The 24440-nt window shown below is 37.5% G+C and overlaps 1 protein-coding gene across 4 annotated transcripts; it reads left to right on the top strand.

The window, feature by feature from the left end:
* The first annotated feature begins 182 nt into the window (after window positions 1–182).
* On the top strand, window positions 183–24440 carry LOC125242350 (scolexin B-like). Of its 4 annotated transcripts, none has more exons than XM_048151124.1 (7): window positions 183–363; window positions 3556–3606; window positions 7222–7351; window positions 17150–17303; window positions 18626–18778; window positions 23044–23181; window positions 23580–24440. In XM_048151124.1, the coding sequence occupies exons 1-7, from the start codon at window positions 198–200 to the stop codon at window positions 23745–23747; spliced, it is 960 nt and encodes a 319-aa protein (XP_048007081.1). In that variant the 5' UTR covers window positions 183–197; the 3' UTR covers window positions 23748–24440. The 4 variants fall into 4 exon arrangements, with proteins under 4 accessions (XP_048007081.1, XP_048007080.1, XP_048007082.1 ...); XM_048151123.1 differs by having other exon boundaries at window positions 17132–17303; XM_048151125.1 differs by lacking the exon at window positions 3556–3606 and having other exon boundaries at window positions 17132–17303.

Here is a 24440-nt window from a genome sequence, read left to right as displayed (position 1 = left end):
GTTATAAGGTTTATATGAATTTAAGGGTCAACCATCATCGCTTTCGTCCAAATTTCGTATTAGCTCCGCAGTTGTGCCAAAGCAACGTTGCATCGAACAGCAGCCCTAGTTGAGTAGATGGCGATGCTTGATCAGGAAACTAGTGTAGTGGCCCTAACCTAGGCGTAGGCGTTTCTGATGACGGCGTAGTTGCCGGCATGAGTGACGCACCGGCTATAAAACATGTGTTTGCGACCGCGCGCCGGGAAACCGCCGCCATGCTCCGTCTCGCGTGCTTGCTGGCGCTCGCCGCCGCCGCCGCGCCTGCGCGCGCGCGCCCCGACGCGCACGCGCAGCCCGCGCTCTCCTCCCGGGCAGGAAACAGTGAGTATCATCGCCCCTACCCGTGCCCAGTACCCACCACTCGCAGTGTCCCATTACCCAGTCAAGTGCAAAAACACGACCACTTACCGTTCAAAATAACCGCATTGTGATGAAGGTTGTATCATAACAGAAGCAGTCGAGTTGGTATGCAAAGTGAAAACAAATTAGAATAACATGTCAAGGATTGAGCAAAGACACAGAGCAGTTACAATTTTTCTTTTGAAATCATAAATATTACATCTCACATAACACATAAGAACACCTACCGTCCCTAAAGAGTATATTAAGAGAATATTATTAATTTGTGCCTAAAGTGTGTTTCATCTGAGTGAGTCAACAAATATGAAGGTAATTGTGGCGTGTAGTAAGGTAAGGTTTATTTTTTTCTTATTTTCACCCTTAATGGTATAATGCGCAAGAAAAAATAATAAAGTATATAAATAAGTTTGATAAGTGCAAACGAAGTCATTGTTATCAGTAATAATGTTATGACAACCCATTTATCGCCAAAGATAATAAACTGATAAATAACTGGAAGAAAACAATCTTGGTCAACTAACGCATTACCCACTTTATGATTATAGGTAGGTATATGTTATACCTGCAACCAGCACATCATAACTTATTAACGGCTGATTTTTAGGTTGTATTTTCGCACCTATAGCGGTGTGGTCTATCGCTTCATTTCCAAAATAATCTATCTGCAAATTTGCTGGTACAGATTTGAACCTTACAATATAGGATACAGTCGCTTCTTGTTGTCTTAGCGCTGCAAATACAGCTCCCGCTCACATCAATACCTTTGTTTAGAAACGTTCGTTTCAAAAAATTCATACTATAAGTTTGCTGGTATCTTCGTAACGTAAACGAAGTAAACAACACAAACAAAATTATAATTACGTGGTACATTGACACCACAGATCGTGGATAAGTACGGACCTTGTCCACTTTTCTCTTGGGAATATCGAAATTAGTATCATATTCAAACTTTCGTTATACCACAGATTATTAATTAATAACTAACGTAACTCAGAAGAATTCTCCACTCCAGTAGACGTAAATAATGTCAAGCAATTAGTTGAGAATTAGGCTTAGAATTAGAATTGTAGGTAATGTTGGTTTCATAATTATATCCTAAATATCTGAATTTCTAACTAATATGGAAATAATAAACAACAAAACAAAATCTACCTACATGAAATAATATTACACCGTCATGATTTCGTAGGTAAATATCCGTACCTAATCACGCACTCATACTTAAGAACAATCAAGATATAATTAAGTATACATATACTTATAACTAGAGATGGGCCGAATATTCCGTAAATATTCGGTATTCGGCAAGTTTCTCAATGTTCGTATTCGGCCGAATAGTTCGGTTACTTACATTGCCGAATATTTACCGAATAAACAAGTAAACAAATAGCGTAAGTTGTTTCGTAGTTCATCGGATAATGACATTCTATTTCAGCATTCTAAGGTCCCTTTGATAGTTAAAGAGAGTAATAAATGCGTTAAAATATAAATATAATAATTTTGTGAAAAAGTAAATGCCTGGCCGAATGTTCGGTTCGGTAACAGCTGAACCGAATGTTCGGCCGAATATTCGTATTCGGCAAAGTCCGTATTCAGCCCATCTCTACTTATAATAGTACATTACGATACAAGTGCGAATAAAAGGAAGTTCGAAACGAGTGGCGATAAATTAAAACACGACCGAAAGGAGTGTTTTAAATCGATACGAGTTACGAACTTTCTTTTCGTACGACGTTTTTAGGGTTCCGTAGTCAACTAGGAACCCTTATAGTTTCGCCATGTCTGTCTGTCCGTCCGTCCGTCCGTCCGCGGATAATCTCAGTAACGTTAGCACTAGAAAGCTGAAATTTGGTACCAATATGTATATCAATCACGCCAACAAAGTGCAAAAATAAAAAATGGAAAATAATGTTTTATTAGGGTACCCCCTCTACATGTAAAGTGGAGGCTGACATTTTTTTTCATTCCAACCCCAACGTGTGATATATTGTTGGATAGGTATTTAAAAATGAATAAGGGTTTACTAAGATCGTTTTTTGATAATATTAATATTTTCGGAAATAATCGCTCCTAAAGGAAAAATAAGTGCGTCCCCCCCCTCTAACTTTTGAACCATAAGTTTAAAAAATATGAAAAAAATCACAAAAGTAGAACTTTATAAAGACTTTCTAGAAAAATTATTTTGAACTTGATAGGTTTAGTAGTTTTTGAGAAAAATACGGAAAATTACGGAACCCTACACTGAGCGTGGCCCGACACGCTCTTGGCCGGTTTTTAATACAAGAGTCAGGGTCAGGGCCATCTGTACTGAAAAACGTCGTGGGGGCGGGGCTATCTTTCTCTAGAGCTGATAATCAAACATAAACAAAATAAACCGTGAAAATGAGAGAAATAGCTTAGGCTAGGCGACAGCCAGGAGCATTATATGCGGAAACAAAGAAGGCAGGTACATAGTAGGTATACACCTGTTCGAAGGCCATGGGGAAAACCGTTGTTTTGTTCCGATAAGACTAAACCAAGTCACCTAATGTCGCCACTGCTACCTACACCGGCAATTAACTGCCATTCGAACAACTATAATTTTTGCTTTATTATACGAATTAATTATTTTTATATTAATACATATTTATGCCAGATCCCAGGAAGGCCATAGCACGTTATAAATGCAATTATTAATTTATTAGATACGCCAATGTCCTACCTAATAATTTCCCACATAGGATGAATGCAAAGAGTAGTATATTATTATTATTTGTATGTCTTTCCCATCACGGAACAAAGGTATTCCGGACCTTCGGGAGGCGTGCGCGAGGCCGAAGCCAACGCGTAGAGGCCCTTTCGACACTTTAATGAAATGTAAGGGGTACACCATATTATTATTTATTATTATGGTACACGATACACTAAATTGACACCGATACATTTTGTTTTATTTAATGAATCTTTTTTACATGACCGTCCATGACGTCAGCCGTCAGTTCAGCGTTTTACACGCGTGCTAATGCGAGTACTAAACAAAAAAAATTCTTGGGCATTTTTATGATGTCCTTTTAGATTATACGTTGTCGAATCTATGTACTTATAGCCCTTAATTATTTATAAATAGCGGAAACGGAAATAGTTACATTCAAAGACAAATATTTTCATTTTCAGAATTTCACGAACTATTCTCAAGACTGGATAAGAATGTTTGCATTTTGAGTGGTAAGATTTGTAAATGGAGTAGGAGGGAGTTTTACGTTTGGGTTGTGTTGTGTGCTGCTGTCTTTATATGGAATGTATTTATACTTGCTGACTTTACATTATTAGTACAATCCTTTCTATTGAATCATTTTTGACACGATTTTGAATTGTGGCTAAAATGTAGTAAATTATATGTCTGTATTTGGATGGTGTTTTTGCTTAGTGTGGGACTGTGGGTTTTTATAACGTTTTGAATCCGGACTCTGTCAAATTGTAAAAATTCGCCGATTACAAATAAAACGGCATCTTTATTTTACAAACGTAATACGCTATTATTTTTTGATTCCCTTTAAATTTTATGTAGAATGTATATCCTACATAATAAACATAGTCATAACCAGAACCGTTTCTAACTATTTGTTATTTATTCAGTTATCTAAATATCTAAATAATAATTACCTACTAAAAAACCTACCATGGGAACGTAACCATCAAAAACTCACGCGACTAAATCACATAAAAGTAGGGTATGCAAAAACCGGTTAATAACCGAACCGAAACACTCAAAAGCGGTTAACCGGTTAAAAACCGGTTTCATGGTCGTTTTAGTAAATTACCATACGAGACGATAATTTTACTCGTTTCCTTCAACAATTCTGATATTGCTGGGAGGCTATTGCACAACACCCTGCATTTGGAGTAGTTTCTATTACTTACTTGAATGTTCATTTTTATGAAAAAAAAAAGGTAATGATCTAAGAATTATTCCTTATTTTTTATTAATCAACAATTAACATAAGAAAGGCAATAAACACTATAGATGATAAATATAATGCTGATTTGACAGCAGAAACACCAGTTTTGACAGCAAAAACTTCATTTGAATAATATTGGCAGGGTGCAAAGCGGGTGGAGGGGGTAGCTAAAACGATCACAGCGCTCACTACGGCCAAAATTGACATCTTAGTCGCTGACTTACGCTGTCAAATCCATATTGCAGTAAACATTTTCATATCGTTTTTGAGATAAATTTAATACGGGCCTAGTAAAATTTGTTATGGCGAATTGTAATAGCTCCAAGAAAAATAGCGACTAAATTCTAGCTATTTCCAAGACCGTGGTGGAAACGAAACCACCGTTTAAGTGAATAGTTGCCGTAAGAAGAAAAGTGTCGTCCAACCTCTGAAGTTTAGTGCGTAATCATTTGATACAAGTATTGAATTGAATTTACGGTGAATTTATAGTGCAAATTTTATTGGAGGTAGAAAAGCCGACGTGGAAGCCAATCCCAGTTATGTTCCAAAATAATTTTATTTGTTTCCTCATAATGTGCTCCTGTGTACAAATCGAAACGGATTGACGAAAATGCGTAAATATCGAGGTTTCAATGAGACGAAGGACAATAGAAGCAGAAGCAGTCCATCCACTGAAGGCTTATCACATTTTAAATAAAATTCCTGAGAACTTATTTCATCGCATTGATGATTACATATTTGATGTGATATCTGGTAAACCTCCAATATTTTCAAGTAAATGAAACAAGTTTTTGTAATGTATATTATAATTAAAAGTTATTATAGCTAGTTTGCTTTTATTTTACAATAAACCCTGTACCCTGTAAGTGATATTTATAATACCTTTAGTTAGCCTATGAAAATGACAGCATAGCAGTGAGTGAACTGATCAACGATTTCAAAAGCCAATGATTTATTTATATTTTATTGCACATAGGTAGGTACAAATGGTGGAATAATGTGTTCAATCTGTAGAAAATGCCCAGCTAGCACCAATTTCTTGCCTTTATTCATCGTCTCAGGTTGGAAAATGATTTCGTGAGCGAAGGCACGAAACCCCGTTTTAGTCACCAGTTTGTTAATTTCTCACTGAAAACAACAATTTTAATGTTATTGGAGATAACGTTGTAACCACCATCGCCCGAAATTGTCTAATATAGTAAAATAACACAAGATTTCATTAATTTTTCACAATGTTTACTTACTTCTCGCTTGACAGCGGTTACAATATTGTCCATAATGGTCACCTGTCACGTGGCGTTGTCGTCGCGCACGGTCCCAATAGGATAGGATACGATTATTTGATATAATTGAATTTAGGATACGCAACGCATATCGCATTCGCATAATATATATAAAAAGAAATGCAAGTTAACATTAGAGTAAATCATCCCATAAAACAAGTAAATAATTAGTGATTGTTTATTTATAGCTCACAAACAATAAAATTATCTTTGCTGAGACATTTATTTCTAGGACAAAAATAAATAGAAATAATTTGATACCTACTTATGTCAAATCATTTCTCTTAATAAACTTAAAAAATACGCCAACGATTAACACTGGACACAACGCAGTTATCCCGCATCCCATAGTCTATGTCAAAACAGTAGATTTGACAAGTGTTTATACCTCCCGTCTTTTAACGCGGAGAATGAAGGCAGGGTGGGGTAAAATAAGATAAAAGTGACTAGGTTTTGTTCAAAGTTTCAAACCACCATATTAATCAAATATATGTTAGTATGTCAAATTAAAATAGAAATAAAACTTTTGACGGCCTAATAAATAATAATTTGAGTGGACTAAAGGACTTCTTTTTACACTGAAGTGAAGACAGTTTGATTATAAAATCATGCTTTATACTATGAGTTCCTAACGAAACTTAGTACAGGATCGTAATTTTGACAGTTAAAAGTAATAAAAAAATGTTTGTGATAGCAAAATATTGATGAACCACGTACTTTTGACTATATTTTATGCCTAGTTTGGGCATTTTGGGAAAGAAATATAGTTTCGGTTATTAACCAGTTAGTGACTATGAAAACCGGTTTTTAACCGAGACCAATAAGTCCCGGTTAACCGGTTAACCGGTTTGCATACCCTACATAAAAGAGATACAAGTATCTACATACTGTATTAGATGTTGCATGTAGCTATTTATTAAGGCACATGACATGATATATACCTACGTATAAAAATAAAATTCTTATTTCATTTTCTGTTGCAATCAACCAGTTAATTGAGAAGACCAATTAATGCTGCAGGTTTAAGTACTTATGATTAAATTGATTAAACTCGCAACTTCCATTACTCCTTTAGCTTAACACAATTCATTCTTCTATATTCCATCAGTGGCAAAATCGAGATCATGCAGAGATGCAGACACACAAAAGCAACAATTGTCTGTTTTTTTTTTCTCTAGCAGACGTTTCCGAACCTTAAATTTCGGAAAACCTTAATTATGATTCTCTCAGTATGATTCACATGAATTTGACCATGTTCCTGGTTGAGATATTACGACAATATGCATCAGGTTTCTATCTTTTTCGTTTTCTAGAAAGCTTAACTTGCACTCATCAGCTAAATGGAAACCGTGAAATTCTATAAACAGCTTTCGTGTAAGTAGTTAGAGGTAATTCAACAAACGACATAATGTTATGCGTCTACACAAAATATCAATTCCTTTTTGCTGAATGTGAGTGTGTGGTGGATATTTTTTCAGGTTCAGTAGTAAAGGTACATGATTCTGATTATCTTCTGCATAGTTTAACGTATAGGTAGTTTTGTTAAAACATTCACCTTTGAGCTACAGTTATATGATCGATCATGTTTTTGTTTCCAGCATTAACCAATGAGGTGGCCGTCGGGTCCCCGGCGCCGCTGCACCAGCAGTACCCGCACGCGGTGCTGTTCGGCGGCGCCTGCGGGGGCTCCGTCATCCACCCCAAATGGGTCCTCACTGCCGGCCACTGGTAACTACACTTTATGCCCGACTGCCGAGGCATCCTAGACGTCTATCTAAGTATCTACTAACCTTTAGTACCAGCCTATTAAGCCGGGTACTCACTAGCGAGCTGTAACTAATAATAATAAGGTTTCATTATGCCACTTGATATTCATGCTTTGTAACATGTTTGATTATTTGCAACACACTGGCTGATTTTTTAAATTTCGATCGCCCATTTCGTGTATTTCTTTTAATCGATCTCCACTACTTACCAGGTACCTCATTTAAAACCTATAAGTATTAATAATGTTAAAAAGAAGCTAACACTACTAGTTTTAATACCCTAATTCCTAATACTTATACAAAAGTTGCACTTATTGGAAGTAGGTAATCTCGACATTCTCGACGTGTCAATCCTAAAACTCGTGCGCAATAAATACAACATAACTAAATAAAATTATTCACAGATTTTCGAGTGGCGGAGTCGATCGCTTGACATTTAAAAATGAGCCGACCCCGCGACCGTCAATGCCTGAGCTTTTTTACTCACCAGTGTGCTGGCCAGTATTAGCCTTATCTTGAAAGTTAGAGTAGAGTCTGTTCGAAAAGTGAAGAGTCGTGGAATGTATTGGACTCCATACATTTCACGACTTTTCACTTTCTGAACAGACTCTACCTACTTACCTAATTATTTCCAAACACGGCTATAACCCTTCTGTTTCTAAAACGATGTTTAATTAGTTGCAAAGTTCAGAAGTCTTAACAATGTAAAAACGAATGCGTAGCACACATGCGTGAGAACACCTATTTAATTTGAATGCTCAGACTTATTAGCTACAATTACTGCGAGATGTATCCTCATTGAAATATACATACCTACAAGATTATGAAAAATTAAAAACAAATTGCATCACGCTACCGACCTAAAATACATCTTAAGAATAAAACGAAACGAACTACCTACTACAGTGGGGACGTCACTTGTACAGTGATAACCGCGTTATAGAATAAGGTTCTCCAGTAATGGATCCCCCCATTATGGACAGTGAAATAAGTTTAAAATTTTACTTTTAAAGCCAACTGATACTCAATGAGTCAATATTATATACCATAAATGCAATTAGTTTGAGTTATTTTAACATAGGATTGTTTCTTGTAAATTTTGGTTTTGTAAATTGTTCCTTGTCCATCATAGGAGGTAGGCAGTTTTTCGGTTCCAGTAATGGACAGTCGCAAAATAACGCCATTTCTTTATATCTTTGGAGCAACAAACTAGTATGTTTTATACCTTATCTCATACCTAATGCAGTAAGTAAAACGCATTCAAGTTTACACCGAGTATTATTTTTTTATTATTTTTTACATGAACTCAACTCTCTTAGCAACATTACTAAGAATTCGTCTTGATATTTTTTTCAGTAAACTGATGAATTTTATCTTGTCGCTAAATCCTTCAGAAATAACCGAATTAATTGAAACTTCAAAATAAAACAGCTCTACAACTCTAGTTTATGTATCTTTATCTTTATTGCGAACCATGGTACACGTAGAGTTGTTACATTTCATTAAAATAGAGCGACATGGCGCCCTGAGACAGACGAGTAGCTTATAATCGTTAAGTCTACCTACTTTACCTAGTATCGGTCATTCTTAATAGGTAATTACCAAGCTAGTTAGTCTAAATCTTGACTCGTATTCTTGTCAACAAGGCAAAATCCAATATAGCCCAAATCATCATCAAGTTAAATAACTTAAGTACATAAATAAGAGATAATAGTTATTTGTTATACAAGGGGGCAAAGTTGTATTTTAACGCCGAGTGTGGAATTGAAAAACGAGCAAGTGAAAGGATTCTATAGTTGAACCACGAGCGAAGCGAGTGGTTCGAGAATAGAATCCTGAACTTGCGAGTTTTTTAACACACGAGAAGTAAAATACATTTGCACCCGAGTGTAACACAAAACTTTTCCCCTCACTATAGCGAGGAAACTACAACGCAAAAAATGCGTTTATCACTGCTTCCAAGTAGTTCCACAGGTGGTAAATCATCTTTATTACTAGATTCACCTAATTTTATCAATTTTAAAGCAGTTAATTTGACTTTATTCAAGGTCAAATTACTTTACCCACTAGTGGATAAAATGCGTTTTTACCCGCTGGTATTAAAGGACAAAACACGTGTTTCCGAGCTAGTGAGGGGAAAAGGGGACTATTATGAGGACGAACAGGCAAGCCACGTGCAGATAAATAGGTCGAGCAGGGTCAATGTTGCCGCCAAGCGTCAAGGGTACTCTAGCAATGACATTTCAGATATCAACCCAGTACTTATTTACGTGTAGGTAATCTGCTGGATTTTTTTTGAACACTCCAGTGCCCAGGAGAGCCAGTGGGTATGTCCGACTCCCACGGACTTAAACCCCTGGGGTGTTCCGACGCTCGCTTTTTGTGCAGGGTTTCTTGCACTCGGTTGTAGGCCTCCGATACCCCGCCAGCGATCGAAATAGTGCCTATGTTAAGTCAGCGCTTTTGTACACAGTCAATCACTTATGTTATGTACTCATAAGAACCATAAGCATACTCCGGGAATTTGGTTAGTCTATGCGAAAAATAAAATTTGTGAAATGTAAGAGAACCAACTGTATCTACCTCTTATACATTCTACGACTCTTTCATTTGACTTTTGCAAAAGAAAAGTTATTAAATGAAAAATAAGGAACGACTAATGTAAAATCCATACTAATATTATAAATGGGAAAGTGTGTGTGTCTGTTTGTTTGTCCGTCTTTCACGGCAAAACGGAGCGACTAATTCACATGATTTTTTAAGTGGAGATAGTTGAAGGGATAGAAAGTGACATAGGCTTTTGTCTCTTTCTAACGCGAGTGAAGCCGCGGGCAATTGCTAGTACCCTATAATGGACGGTGATGCCATTATGGACAACACAAATCCTTAAAAATAAGTATCTAAAATTAGTCTCTAAAAACTGACGGCATTGTACCATAAACAAGGGTCATAGAGCTGCTTTATTTTGAAGTTTCGTTTAATTCGGTTATTTCTGAAGGATTTGGCGGCAAGATAAAAGTCATCAGTTTACTGAAAAAAATATCAGGACGAATTCTTAGTAATGTTGCTAAGAGAGTTGAGTTCATGTATAAAATAATAAAAAGATAATACTCCGTGTAAACTTGAATAAGTTTTACTAACTGCATTAACCATGAGATAAGGTAACATAAAACATACTAGTTTGTTGCTCCAAAAATATAAAGAAATAGTGTTATTTTGCGAGTGTAAATAACTGGAACCGGAAAACTGCGTACCTCCTATGATGGACAAGGAACAATTCACGAAACCAAAATTTACAAGAAAATAGTCTTATGTTAAAATAACCCAAACTAATTTTATTTGGGGTATATAAAATTGACTCATTGAGTATCAGTTGGCATTAAAAGTAAAATTTTAAACTTATTTCACTGTCCATAATGGGGGATCCAATACCTACTGCTGAACTGTTGTTTACATGTATCAGTGAAATATCAAAAATAGGCAAAATTTTATTTAAACTGTCCATGATTGGATCCGTTGCCTACTTAATACAAATCTTGCATTTCCATCCTTTATTTTTAGGGTTCCGTACCTCAAAGAGGAAAAACGGAACCCTTATAGGATCACTCGCGTGTCTGTCTGTCCCTCTGTCACAGCCGATTTCTCCGAAACTACTAGACCGATTTACTTGAAATTTGGCACACATATGTAAACCTGTGGCCCAAAGACGGACATGTAATATAATTAAATGAAATTAAACGAAATTTAATCATAGGGGGCACTTTTGGGGGGTAAAATTTAAAAATTAAAAATCAAAGTTATTAGAACTATATTGTGTTACATATCAAATGAAAGAGCATTTTATAAGCATCTCAAATATATTTTTTTTATAGTTTTTATTTTGGTAATTTAGAAGTAATTTAAGAAAATAAGCAAAAAATGACCATCCCCCCCCCCTTATCTCCGAAACTACTTAGCGTAAAATTTTCAAAAAAATACACGAGATAGCCCACTACCTGTAAATTACAGGAAAACCTATTAGAAATCTACAGTCAAGCGTAAGTCGGACTTAAGAGAAAAAAACTCAAATTGAGATTTTCACTCACTGCCGCTGCAAGTACTTACTAAATGTTTTGAAATTTTGTGAGCGCCATGGACAGATAGAAAAAAATTCATTTCTGTTTAGAAATTGTTAAAAACTTTAATCATTTGCCAAAATGACTTAAGTTCCTACTAAAAATGAGGCGCTTAAGACTGTTTAGAACTGCACTGACCATAATATTGCCCTAATAGGTCCAAAAAATGGTGTATATATTGTGCCACCGACAACCAAAATCTGAAGTCTATTTGCTCTATCTCTTATAGTTTCCAAAATGTACTCAAATTTTTGAAAGTACAAATCTAGTGTACATTGCTATCACATGTCGTCAGGCGCTCATGACCTTTTTGTATGGAAATGTCGAAATCCGACTCGCACTTGACCGATTTTCATAGAAAGTTGTGTTTTATTATAGTTTTGAAGGAGGTTTCATGTTTTTAACTACCAACGCAAAAACGACGGAGTGTTATAATAATAATAGGTTTGACGCTTGACATGTCTGTCTGGCATCATACTCCCGAACGAATCAATCGATTTTGATTTAGTTTTTAATGTTTAAGGTGAATTCGTCGAGAGTTTTTTTTTGTACCACGTAGGTGGCAAACATGCATACGGTCCGCCTGATGGAAAGCGGTCACTGTTACATATGGACGCCTGCCACTCAAGGAGTGGCACATGTGCGTTGCCGACTCGACTCATTAGAAACTTGTACAAACCTGTACTTAGAAGGGGCCTGGGTGCTGACGACTCAAAGGACCTAAGGAAGGAGGAGGAAGGAAGGAAGGAAGGAAGGAAGGAAGGAGGAAGGAGGAAGGATCTATTGTCCTAATTACTTCCGTAGGTCCTCCAGTCGTCAGTATGCCGCACCCTCGTTGAGCTCTGGCTGCCTTACTCACCGGCAGGAACACAACAATGAGTAAAGTCTAGTGCTACTTGACTGCGGTCTTTTGTAAAGCGGAGGTAATTCCCCAGTTAGACTCTGCTCTACCTTAGAGTATATTCAATTTAGTATTAGAGTTATCAGTCAAGAAATTCAAATGCAGCGCCATCTATTATTAGTTTCGACAACTTTTCATGTGACTTTCCATGCCTAAAGGTTCGCACAAGTCTCAGTCGCGTAAATTACTCAGTAAATTTTGCCGAGAGACGGCGCTAAATACAATAATACTCATTAGAGTACTTCTAGTCAAAGACATATATAACTCCGTATAGACAGATAAAGTCTAAGAATAAAACTTACTTACCTCAGTACCACACAGAAGAAGGGCTCAGCTAGATGACGCTAATATTAATATTTGAAATTTTAAAACATATTAAGCTAAGAATATGGGCCAAATTGTCAAAACTGAGGTTCAAAAGTCTTAAGCCTACGTCGAGAGATGGCAGTCTATGCACTGTGATTACACATTTTACTTTGATTCTAACTCTATAATACTCGATCTTCTTTGCTTCTTAGCACACCTCGGACACTGGGGATCAAATATTTGAAAGAGGCGCATTCCTAGCACACAGTCTTAGATCGTGTATTTAACATACTTTTTAGGGTTCCGTAGTCAACTAGGAACCCTTATAGTTTCGCCATGTCTGTCTGTCCGTCCGTCCGTCCGTCCGTCCGTCCGCGGATAATCTCAGTAACTGTTAGCACTAGAAAGCTGAAATTTGGTACCAATATGTATATCAATCACGCCAACAAAGTGCAAAAATAAAAAATGAAAAAAAAAATGTTTTATTAGGGTACCCCCCTACATGTAAAGTGGGGGCTGATATTTTTTTTTCATTCCAACCCCAACGTGTTATATATTGTTGGATAGGTATTAAAAAATGAATAAGGGTTTACTAAGATCGTTTTTTGATAATATTAATATTTTCGGAAATAATCGCTCCTAAAGGAAAAAAAAGTGCGTCCCCCCCCTAACTTTTGAACCATATGTTTAAAAAATATGAAAAAAATCATAACAGTAGAACTTTATAAATACTTTCTAGGAAAATTGTTTTGAACTTGATAGGTTCAGTAGTTTTTGAGAAAAATACGGAAAACTACGGAACCCTACACTGAGCGTGGCCCGACACGCTCTTGGCCGGTTTTTTTTTATTCATTACTTGGTTTATCAATGGGTTACCTGTGACGTTGGGGATGGGTATTAAGTATAGCTATTTTGGTTTAGAATAGTTCCACTCTTCCACTGATTCAATTTTAATATCCGGTCAGCTGATTTTGGGTAATTCTTAAATGTGTACCGAAGCGCGGTCTAGATTCACTCTATTACAAATTCTACGTACCTACGTTATTATTATTGTCAGGTTTGGGTCACCGGGCTGTTAAAGCACAATGGCCTCTTCATTTATTTTGTAGGTTAATAGATAGGTAAATCGCAGTGCTTAATACCTACAAAACATAATAAATATTGTGAGATATCTAATCGGTCTTAGTTTAACTATTAGACATTACTGTGAAATTAATGATGACATTGCCGCACTTTGTAATTGCAAACGTCACGCAGGTTACGTTTTTTTACCGATTCAGAGTTGCATCCTACGTTACCTACTAAGGTACGAGTACTGACTCATACCAGCATAATAAGTGATATAATTACAAGGTGATCAGAGGCAAGGCAACGTTACGTGGAAAATTTCAATCACCATCATTGATCGCGCCAGTCGTTGGCACTTTAACGGCCAATCATTAGCAATATTAACACTATTTATGTCGTTAATAATGAACATAATTAGTGTACTTACCTAATTATAACGTTATTGGGTATTTCCCTTTTAGGCTTGTAATTACTCCCAGAGATGTTAAAAAATAGGTACTTAGTGCAATGTATATAAAAATGCAAATACTTTTGTTTTTTACCTATTTCAAATAAAAATACAAAATAGTTTTACAAAAAAGTATTTGAAATACAAAATAGGTATTTTCAAAATACCTTTATTCAAATAAAATACTTTTTCAGTACAGATGGAGTTTTTTTTACGCACTAGTGCGAGAAGTGGTTCATTATATGCCAGGTCGAAACTTCGGAGGCTCATCTGTACTGAAAAACGTCGTACGATACACGTGCGAAAAGGAAATTCGTAACTCGTGTCGATTTAAAACACTCCCTTCGGTCGTGTTTTAATTTATCGCCACTCGTTTCGAACTTCCTTTTTTACGCACTTGTATCGTAATGTACTATTTTGACATAAGGTAAAACTTTTATTTTAAAGATGTGTTTAAAACACAGAATCACCAGAGAGCCCAGAATCCTGGCTCTATAAAATTAACACGTTAAAAAGTGAAGCCAAAAATTGACTGTCTCCATGTCTTTTACTTTAATATTATAAAAATCGAATGAAAGAGTTATATTGCAATATGTATGAAACATGAAAAAAAAAACTAAAATAATAGTAATATTAATTAAGCATATATTACAGCTGTACTAAATAGAAATGCCTACAGTCATTAGGTATACGAATCAATATGGATTTTCCCCGATTTTTCGATGTTCACGGTCAGGGTGCTTTGGGATCTTGCAACAAATCGCTTACTATTGGGTTGGTAAGAAAGTAATGAGCGAATCATAACTAATATTGTAATTTTTATTTAACTTATTATTTTAATCATATATCAAAAATATAACGGCCTTCGTTATCTACTACTTGTCTCCATCGTTCTGGTAAAGAATGAATAGCATCGGCGAAGAAGTTCTTAGGTTTAGATTCAAAAAACTCAGCTATATACTGTCGTAGATGGGCTTGATCGTCGAACTTTTTTTCATTCAAGGCATTGCTTAGCGATCTGAACAATGCGTAATCCGTAGGTGCCAAGTCTGGAGAGTACGGTGGATGAGGTATCACTTTCCAACCTAGCTCCAATAGCTTTAGCCGAGTCACTTTTGCAATGTGTGGGCGAGCATTGTCGTGTAAGAAAAATACTTTAGCATGCTGTGGACGATACTGACAGATTTTTTGGTTTAAATTTTCAAGCTGATTACAGTATACTGATGCGGTAACAGTCATTCCACTTGGTAGGAGTTCCCAGTGAATAATACCATGAATATCCCACCAAACGGACAGCATAACTTTTTTCGGGTGAGGCTCTGTTTTTGGTGCCTCTATTCCTTTTTCGTTTGGAGCTAGCCACTGACGTTTGCATGTGTGATTTATATATAAGACCCATTTTTCATCTCCAGTGATAAGATGGTCCAACCAGTTGAATGTGCGGCGAAAAGACAGAAGTTGTATGCAGATATCGGCACGGCGGTTTAGTTGATCTCTATCAAGTTCGTGCGGTATCCAAACACTGTATTTGTAGTTTTTTCCCAACTCGTGTAAATGTGTTTCTATGGTGACATGAGAGCAGCCTAACTCGGTAGCAAGAGTACGACTCGTTAGCCTCGGATCTCCTTCAATTAAGGTTTTTAATTTGGCTACATCAATCTTCACCGGTCGACCAGACTTAGGTTGATCTGATAATGAAAAGTCGCCACTACGAAACCGCTGGAACCATCGTTTCGCCGTGGCCTCAAACACAACTTCAGGAGCAACACGCTGACATATATTACGCACTGCTTCGGCGGCTGAATGGCCAGACTGAAATTCATATAGTAAGCAATGCCTTACATGCACTTTTAATTCGTCCATTTTCTTCCTTATATTAGCTCGGCGACAGCTAGTGAATGACTGACGAGAAACTGTGCGACTCGCCCTTTATATACTTTCGACCATAAAAGATTCTAGAACTCTCTCAAAAATTTTATGTGGAATTCAATCGATCGCTCATTACTTTCTTACCAACCCAATATTTATCGAACCTTATTTATTATAGGAACCACTATGTTGGCAGCACTGTTTTTGTAAAAAAAAAACAATTAAGCGCTTCCGAACGTGTTGTCCCGGTTAGTACATAACTTAGACAGACAAAGAAAAAATAGAATACGCGCTCGGTACCATCTACCTTACGTCAAAAAGTGACAAAAAGCATTTTGAAGTGGTAGAAAATACAAAATACTTGTACTAAAAAGTATTTCAAATAAAATACAAAATAGTTTTCGATAAAAGTATTTAAAATACCAAATACAAAATAGGTATTTTGTATTTCTATTTTAAATGCTTTTATTTCAAATAGTTAACATCTCTGATTACTCCATAAATAATCTTAGAAAATAAATTTCACAAAACACAACCGAAGCGAATCTAATCTAATGTAATATTAGTTATACATACCTATCTATGTTGTTTAACATTAATTTTAATTTACTTGATATATTTATTTATTGTTATGTTACTGAAATAATGTTGATTACCATGAAAATGATAAAGTATCTTGCTTACCAATAGTAGAAGAGCCGTACAAGCATTTCAAACACATAAAAAGAGAATGTAGTATCTCTTAATTATGGAAACATAAATTTGTAACTAGTTTAATTTTTTTATTACTAATAATCATAAGATTATACAGAATTATATTTAAAACCTTTAAAAATGTGCATCAATTTATCCATGCATGCATACAATTATTTATCTCATCCTTTTTACTGCATTAACAAGTTTCCTATGTTAATTAATGAAGCTAAGTACCTATTAACATTATATTATATACATTATGAGTATATGAACAAAATATTTGCATGCAAAGGAATAGATGTGCATTTTTTAAAAACACGCTCTAATACTTAAATCTAGTTCCCTTCTGCGCCGCAGCACGCTGTTCACGCCGGGGCGCCACGTGCTGGCGGGCACCGGCAACTCGGACGACGGCAGCGGCGTGCGCGTGGCCGTCAAGAAGCTGCACCTGCACCCGCTGTTCGCCGTCGGGCCCTACTGGGTCAACACGCGCGAGTTTGGGATCAAGCAGGCAAGTGCCACTACTGGTATGATGTTGCAGGCGCTCTCTAGCGGCCACGGCCTGCTCCCGATGACGGCAGCGACCTACGCCTGGCCGTGAAAAGCTGCACCTGCACCCGCTGTTCACCGTCGGGCCCTACTGGGTCAACAAGCGCGATATTGGGATCAAGCAGCAGGTGTCACTAATACAAGTTTGAAGGCGCTCCCTGGCGGGCATGGCCAACTCCCGATGACGGCAGCTGCCTACGCGTGGCCGAGAAGGAGCTGCAATACAAGCGTCACTAACGATAAAGTGTTCGAAGCAACTCCGGCGATGGTGAAGAATAGTTATTTGTTATACAAGGGAGCAAAGTTGTATTTTAACCGAGTGTGGAATTGCAACACGAACTAGCGAATGGATTCTAGGGTTGAACTACGAGCCAGCGAACGGATTCTATGGTTGAACCACGAGCGAAGCGAGTGGTTCGAAAACAGAATCCTGAACGAAGCGAGTAGTTCAAAATTAGAATCCTGAGCATAGAGAGTGTTGCAATACACAGGAGGTAAAATAACTTTGCGTCCCGTGTGTAACACATAACTTTTCACCTCACTAAAGCGAGGAAACACGCAATAAAAACAACTGGAACATAATTGCACAGAAATAAGTCAATTTGCGTTTGTTACAATTTCCACGATGCACCGACCGACACCACAAAAGTTTCAAATTAAGAATCAAGAAGAAAAATCTATTTGGGTGCGTCCCGTTTTACGCATTTTGAGATTACAATGTTACTTAAGGTGCGTTCTGAATAAGTACAATGGAAGAGTCAAAAATACAATTTATTGTACGATTTCAAGTGTTTTATGGTAAAATCATGTTATAAAATTGTTTGAGTTTTATGTTTTTAGTCGGATACAATTCGATATGAAATTATTTTTACGTTCGCATCACATGATTTGTTGAGACAAATTAAGCACAGGGAGAAAATTGTCCTGTCTGGGACATACCTTTACAAGAAATTATATTTAAAGAAGTAACTAATAACACGTTCGGATTTCAAATATTATTTGCACTCTTGTGGATAAAATGCGATTTTGCTATCTGTTTTTAAAGAATAAAAAAATCTTTTCCGAGCTAGTGAGGTTAAAACTATATTTCTCCCTCAGCTCCCACTATTCACCGTCGGGCCCTACCTTCTCCCGCATTTGAGAATGTAAAATAGACCAAATACTAAATAGCCCCTTTTGTTGTACACCTAAGAGTAAAAGGTGTCACTAATAACAAGTTTGATGCTTATTTAAAGAAACTCCTTCACTAACAGCCGGGTAATAGTAACAGTAGGTTTATTGCAGGTTCACGCTCGCTGGGACTTCATGCTAGCGGAGCTAGAATTGCCGCTGCAGCTGGACGGCGTGAACATCGCGGCCGTGCCGCTCGACCACGGGACGGAGACGCCACAGTCGCTGGCCGCCGACTACGCCGGTTACGGCGCCACCCACCACGGGGTGAGCTACCAAACAACTTCATGCCATGCTAAAACGTGTCTGTCTAATAGAAACGCCCTCAGCAAGCCGGTTCAGTCTGCTCATGACACAACTGCTAACCAGCCTATGTCACTCTCCATCCTTTAAACTATCTCCACTTAAAAAATCACCTTATTCGTAGTTTCGTTTTGCTGTGAAAGACGGACAAACAAACAGACACACATAATTTTCCATTTGTAATATTAGTATGGATCTCTACACACTCGTAAGATTGCACGTAGGTATACGGTAAACATACGAGGGCAGAGTGAAAAGTATGGTAAAAATTAAACTATTTATTTTATTTTTGATAAAGTATATATTTATTTTTCAGCTTAAGTAGTCTCCTTCTAACTCAACACACGTGTTCCAACGTTTTTCGGTTCATTCCATATAACATGATTTCTCCAACCCTTCAAATTAAGGCTTTATTGGCCGAAAAAACTGCTTTGGCCTTCCTCGGCACCGGTTCACCCGAAGCAATCCATTGTTTTCACTGGTCCTTGGTTTCTGGTGTATGATGATGAATCCAGGTTTCATAAACTGTTATGAAACGATGCCAGAAATCCTTTTTATTATGCCTAAAACATTCCTCTGACATGGTCACCCTAGTGCGCTTTTGGTCTACTGTGAGCAATCGCGGCAGCCAATGGGCGGATAGCTTTTTCATATATGTCTAAATGATTATGTAGGATATTTCAAACCCTTTCGTCTGAAATGCCTATACTATCAGCTATCTTGCGCACGTTGACTCCTCGGTCATCCAATACGATTTCGTGGATTTTGGCGATCATCACTGGTGTAGGGACCTCAACCGGGCGTCCGGATCGGTCGGCGTCATTTGTGCTTGCGTGTGAATCATTTTAATCGGCGGAGCAGAGCCCCCGTAATATTTGCCAAGTATTTTTTTTTTGTATCCGTAATGGTTTTTGGAGTTGCCCATTGAACCGTATCTGTATTTGATATTGTCTCTTACCTACTTACATCCAAACGCATGGCAAACAGTGAGCAAGTGTTTGCCTGTTTTGTTTGGTACTTGCCAAGGTTTGCAATTGACATCGGATTTTTCCACACGCCAAATGGGTGTTCGAAAAACTAGTACTTTCGCCATACCTAGGTACATTCAGATATAAGCAGAGATGTTAACTATTTGAAATAAAAGCATTTAAAATAGAAATACAAAATACCTATTTTGTATTTGGTATTTTAAATACTTTTATCGAAAACTATTTTGTATTTTATTTGAAATACTTTTTAGTACAAGTATTTTGTATTTTCTACCACTTCAAAATGCTTTTTGTCACTTTTTGACGTAAGGTAGATGGTGATGGTACCGAGCGCGTATTCTATTTTTTCTTTGTCTGTCTTAAGTTATGTACTAACCGGGACAACACGTTCGGAAGCGCTTAATTGATTTTTTTACAAAAACACACTTATTTTCAGTGCTGCCAACATAGTGGTTCCTATAATAAATAAGGTTCGATAAATAGTAAGCCATTTGTTGCAAGATCCCAAAGCACCCTGACCGTGAACATCGAAAAATCGGGGAAAATCCATATTAATTCGTATACCTAATGACTGTAGGTATTTCTATTTAGTACAGCTGTAATATATGCTTAATTAATATTATTATTATTTTAGGATTTTTTTTTCATGTTTCATACATATTACAAATTTCATTCGATTTTTATAATATTAAGTAAAAGACATGGAGACAGTCAATTTTTGGCTTCACTTTTTAACGTGTTAATTTTATAGAGCCAGGTTTCTGGGTGATTCTGTGTTTTAAACACATCTTTAAAATAAAAGTTTTACCTTATGTCAAAAAAGTAGGTATTTTATTTGAATAAAGGTATTTTGAAAATACCTATTTTGCATTTGTATTTCAAATACCTTTTTGTAAAACTATTGGGTTGGTAAGAAAGTAATGAGCGAATCATAACCAATATTGTAATTTTTATTTAATTTATTATTTTAATCATTTATCAAAAATATAACGGCCTTCGTTATCTACTACTTGTCTCCATCGTTCTGGTAAAGAATGAATAGCATCGGCGAAGAAGTTCTTAGGTTTAGATTCAAAAAACTCAGCTATGTACTGTCGTAGATGGGCTTGATTATCGAACTTTTTTTCATTCAAGGCATTGCTTAGCGATCTGAACAATGCGTAATCCGTAGGTGCCCAGTCTGGAGAGTACGGTGGATGAGGTATCACTTTCCAACCTAGCTCCAATAGCTTTAGCCGAGTCACTTTTGCAATGTGTGGGCGAGCATTGTCGTGTAAGAAAAAAACTTTAGCGTGCTGTGGACGATTCTGACAGATTTTTTGGTTTAAATTTTCAATCTGATTACAGTATACTGGTGCGGTAACAGTCATTCCACTTGGTAGGAGTTCCCAGTGAATAATACCATGAATATCCCACCAAACGGACAGCATAACTTTTTTCGAGTGAGGCTCTGTTTTTGGTGCCTCTATTCCTTTTTCGTTTGGAGCTAGCCACTGACGTTTGCGTGTGTGATTTATATATAAGACCCATTTTACATCTCCAGTGATAAGATGGTCCAACCAGTTGAATGTGCGGCGAAAAGACAGAAGTTGTATGCAGATATCGGCACGGCGGTTTAGTTGATCTCTATTAAGTTCGTGCGGTATCCAAACACTGTATTTGTAGTTTTTTCCCAACTCGTGTAAATGTGTTTCTATGGTGACACGAGAGCAGCCTAACTCGGTAGCAAGAGTACGACTCGTTAGCCTCGGATCTCCTTCAATTAAGGTTTTTAATTTGGCTACATCAATCTTCACCGGTCGACCAGACTTAGGTTGATCTGATAATGAAAAGTCGCCACTACGAAACCGCTGGAACCATCGTTTCGCCGTGGCCTCAGACACAACTTCAGGAGCAACACGCTGACATATATTACGCACTGCTACGGCGGCTGAATGGCCAGACTGAAATTCATATATTAAGCAATGCCTTACATGCACTTTTAATTCGTCCATTTTCTTCCTTATATTAGCTCGGCGACAGCTAGTGAATGACTGACGAGAAACTGTGCGACTCGCCCTTTATATACTTTCGACCATAGAAGATTCTAGAACTATCTCAAAAATTTTATGTGGAATTCAATCGATCGCTCATTACTTTCTTACCAACCCAATATTTTGTATTTTTATTTGAAATAGGTAAAAAACAAAAGTATTTGCATTTTGTATTTAAATACATTACACTACCTATTTTTTAACATCTCTGGATATAAGTGCGGAAAAGGAAAAGTTCTAAACGAGTAGCGTTAAATTGAATCACGACCGAAAGGAGTGTTTGAAATTGCCACAATTTAGAGCAAGAGCCCAGACCCGCCAGACCTTCCTAATTTTTTCAAAGACAAATGTAGTAATGTAGACTTAGGGCCAGTTGTATCAACCACATTTTACAGACACATCATCGTCACGCAGCAGACGACTATGGAACTTCCCATACAATAAAATTTAACGAACGCTTTAACGGCGACAGACGGTTTGATGCAACCGGCCCTTAGTATTGACGTTTAATGTCTAATTAGTTCGGCGCGACCACACCTCAGACAATAGCGATCAAAAAATATATGAAAGAGGCGCGTTCCTATTACGCACAGAGTCTAAGGTCGTGTAGGTGAACGCGTACCATGCTTGTACTCGTAAGAGTCAGTGACAGGTCGACTCAGGTCGACTGGTCGCGTTTTTGACAGGCGGTCGTGCGATACCTCAGAGCGGGTGGGCGGCACTTTCAGCGGGGAGCGCGAGTGGCCATACTGTACGATAGTACTTTTTTTGTAGCCCGACGGCAATTTTTGTGCTACAAGGTTTAAAAAAACAGTAACTTTCCTTAAATTCTCAAGGCTGATTTTTATGTGATGGAAAATACTGTTGGGAAGTGATAATCATTATTTCCTGACCATTTCCGCCGGCCGTAACTTTGACCAGACGCTTAAATTATCGTAATTTCTCAAGCTACCATTCTTATTTTGATTTCTTGAATATATAACACTAGTAACAGACTGTAGAGGGGGCCGGTGATGCTTTACGACAGTTTTCAGATGTGACAGCGACATCTACCTACCATGATATTGGGTAATTTTTCTTGCTTGCCACAGTTTCCACAACAGCCGTGTTTCACGTTTGTACCTATTCGGTGGTGTTGGCATTCGTTTGGTCTTTGTGGCAAACCAAGCCTGTGGAGCTGCTATTAAATATGTCATTGATTGTCCAGGGTGTGATGCAGCGGCACATGCACGGGATGAAGTTGCGGACCGAGAGCAACGAGCTGTGCTCCACTCTCCCTCAGTACAGCAAGGAAGACATGTTGTGCGCCGTAGGACGCACAGAGTCGCGCGACTCCGCTTGCAACGTAAGTTTATATCACCATAATATGATATGAGGATGATATTAGAATCCTAATCCTGCATCCTGTCAGTAACTTAAGTTATTAAATTTATGCAGATGATTAACTGGACAGTTTTCTCTTGAATAGGTTACGTACCTACCTTACGGTACCTTTATTAAACGGAGGTTAAATATACCCATAGAAGAACGTTTTTCTCTTCAATGAGAGCAAGGTTTCAACCTAGGCAAACTGAATGCGCCTTTTAAGGGTCTGTCGTTAATTAAAGTTACCTCTACCTAAAGTATTTTTTTAAGCCTAGGCCGCTACTCCACAATTGTACACTGCGTTAATAAACTACGTGGAGCAAATAGGTATACCACCTTAAAAAATCTAAAAAAAACATACGTCATTTTCCCTCGCAGGGTGACAGCGGAAGCGGCTTGGTGAGCACGGAGAACCGTCGCTTGCTGGGCGTGGCGTCGTGGGTGGAGGACGACGCCAGCGAGTGCAGCCCCGGCAAGCTCGTGGTCTTCTCGCGCGTGGCCGCCGCGCGCCCCTGGATCAAGCAAGTCACCGGCCTCGACCTCTAACCACTATACCTACCCGTCACACCTCAAAGGACTGCTTGACGAAACTTTACGTTTCAGCGAAAAACACTAACTGTCTATAGTGTAGTTTTGAACAATATCCTGTCCAATCAACATTAGTTCTAAGAGTTCCATTGCATTACATTTGAACCGATAGCGATTCCTTAATTATGGCATGGAAACCCAAAATATGCTTTTCCAGGAATGAGTGTCGGATCGAAAATGTTGACATACCTATTGTAATCAAACCTTCCATCCTATTAATTCTTACTGCGAAATGTGACTGTGGTGGAATAATTAGCCAGTCATTAAATACAATTTACAAAATTTATATTTTGCAGGTTATTCGTTAATATGATATCGTAATAGGCCGTTAACCTAAATTAGCCAAGAATTACATTAGCCTCGAAGCAAGCCATCACCTGTGTGGGTTGTGTGTTTTGTCCTACAACTGCGAAAGGATGTACAAGGTAATAAAACTTAAAATCTTTAAACGATGAAGCCCCCTTAAAAATACATAAATAAATACATACTTTAAAATGCCAAAGAAAAGCAGTGTATTGTGTAAGTTGTCATGTAACCACCAAACCGTTAGAACTTGCAGAAAAGTAGATTGTTCCGCTAGATTAGAAATTCGCTATGTACTAATATTATATTGACAATAAATCAGTGAACATTACTACAAAATGACAGAAA

This window comes from Leguminivora glycinivorella, chromosome 2, assembly GCF_023078275.1.
Source record: "Leguminivora glycinivorella isolate SPB_JAAS2020 chromosome 2, LegGlyc_1.1, whole genome shotgun sequence".
Taxonomy (NCBI): Eukaryota; Metazoa; Arthropoda; class Insecta; order Lepidoptera; family Tortricidae; genus Leguminivora; species Leguminivora glycinivorella.
Note: the sequence above shows the minus strand (reverse complement) of the source record. Positions and strands in the feature narration are given on the sequence as shown.

What these genes read in the sequence shown, in the direction of transcription:
- LOC125242350 (XM_048151123.1), top strand. Translation starts at nt 198, where the DNA reads ATGAGTGACGCACCGGCTATAAAACATGTGTTTGCGACCGCGCGCCGG. An exon ending in GCGAGTTTGGGATCAAGCAG is followed by an intron (nt 17,304 to 18,625) that starts GCAAGTGCCACT and finishes GGTTTATTGCAG; the next exon opens with GTTCACGCTCGCTGGGACTT. An exon ending in CGCGCGACTCCGCTTGCAAC is followed by an intron (nt 23,182 to 23,579) that starts GTAAGTTTATAT and finishes TTTCCCTCGCAG; the next exon opens with GGTGACAGCGGAAGCGGCTT.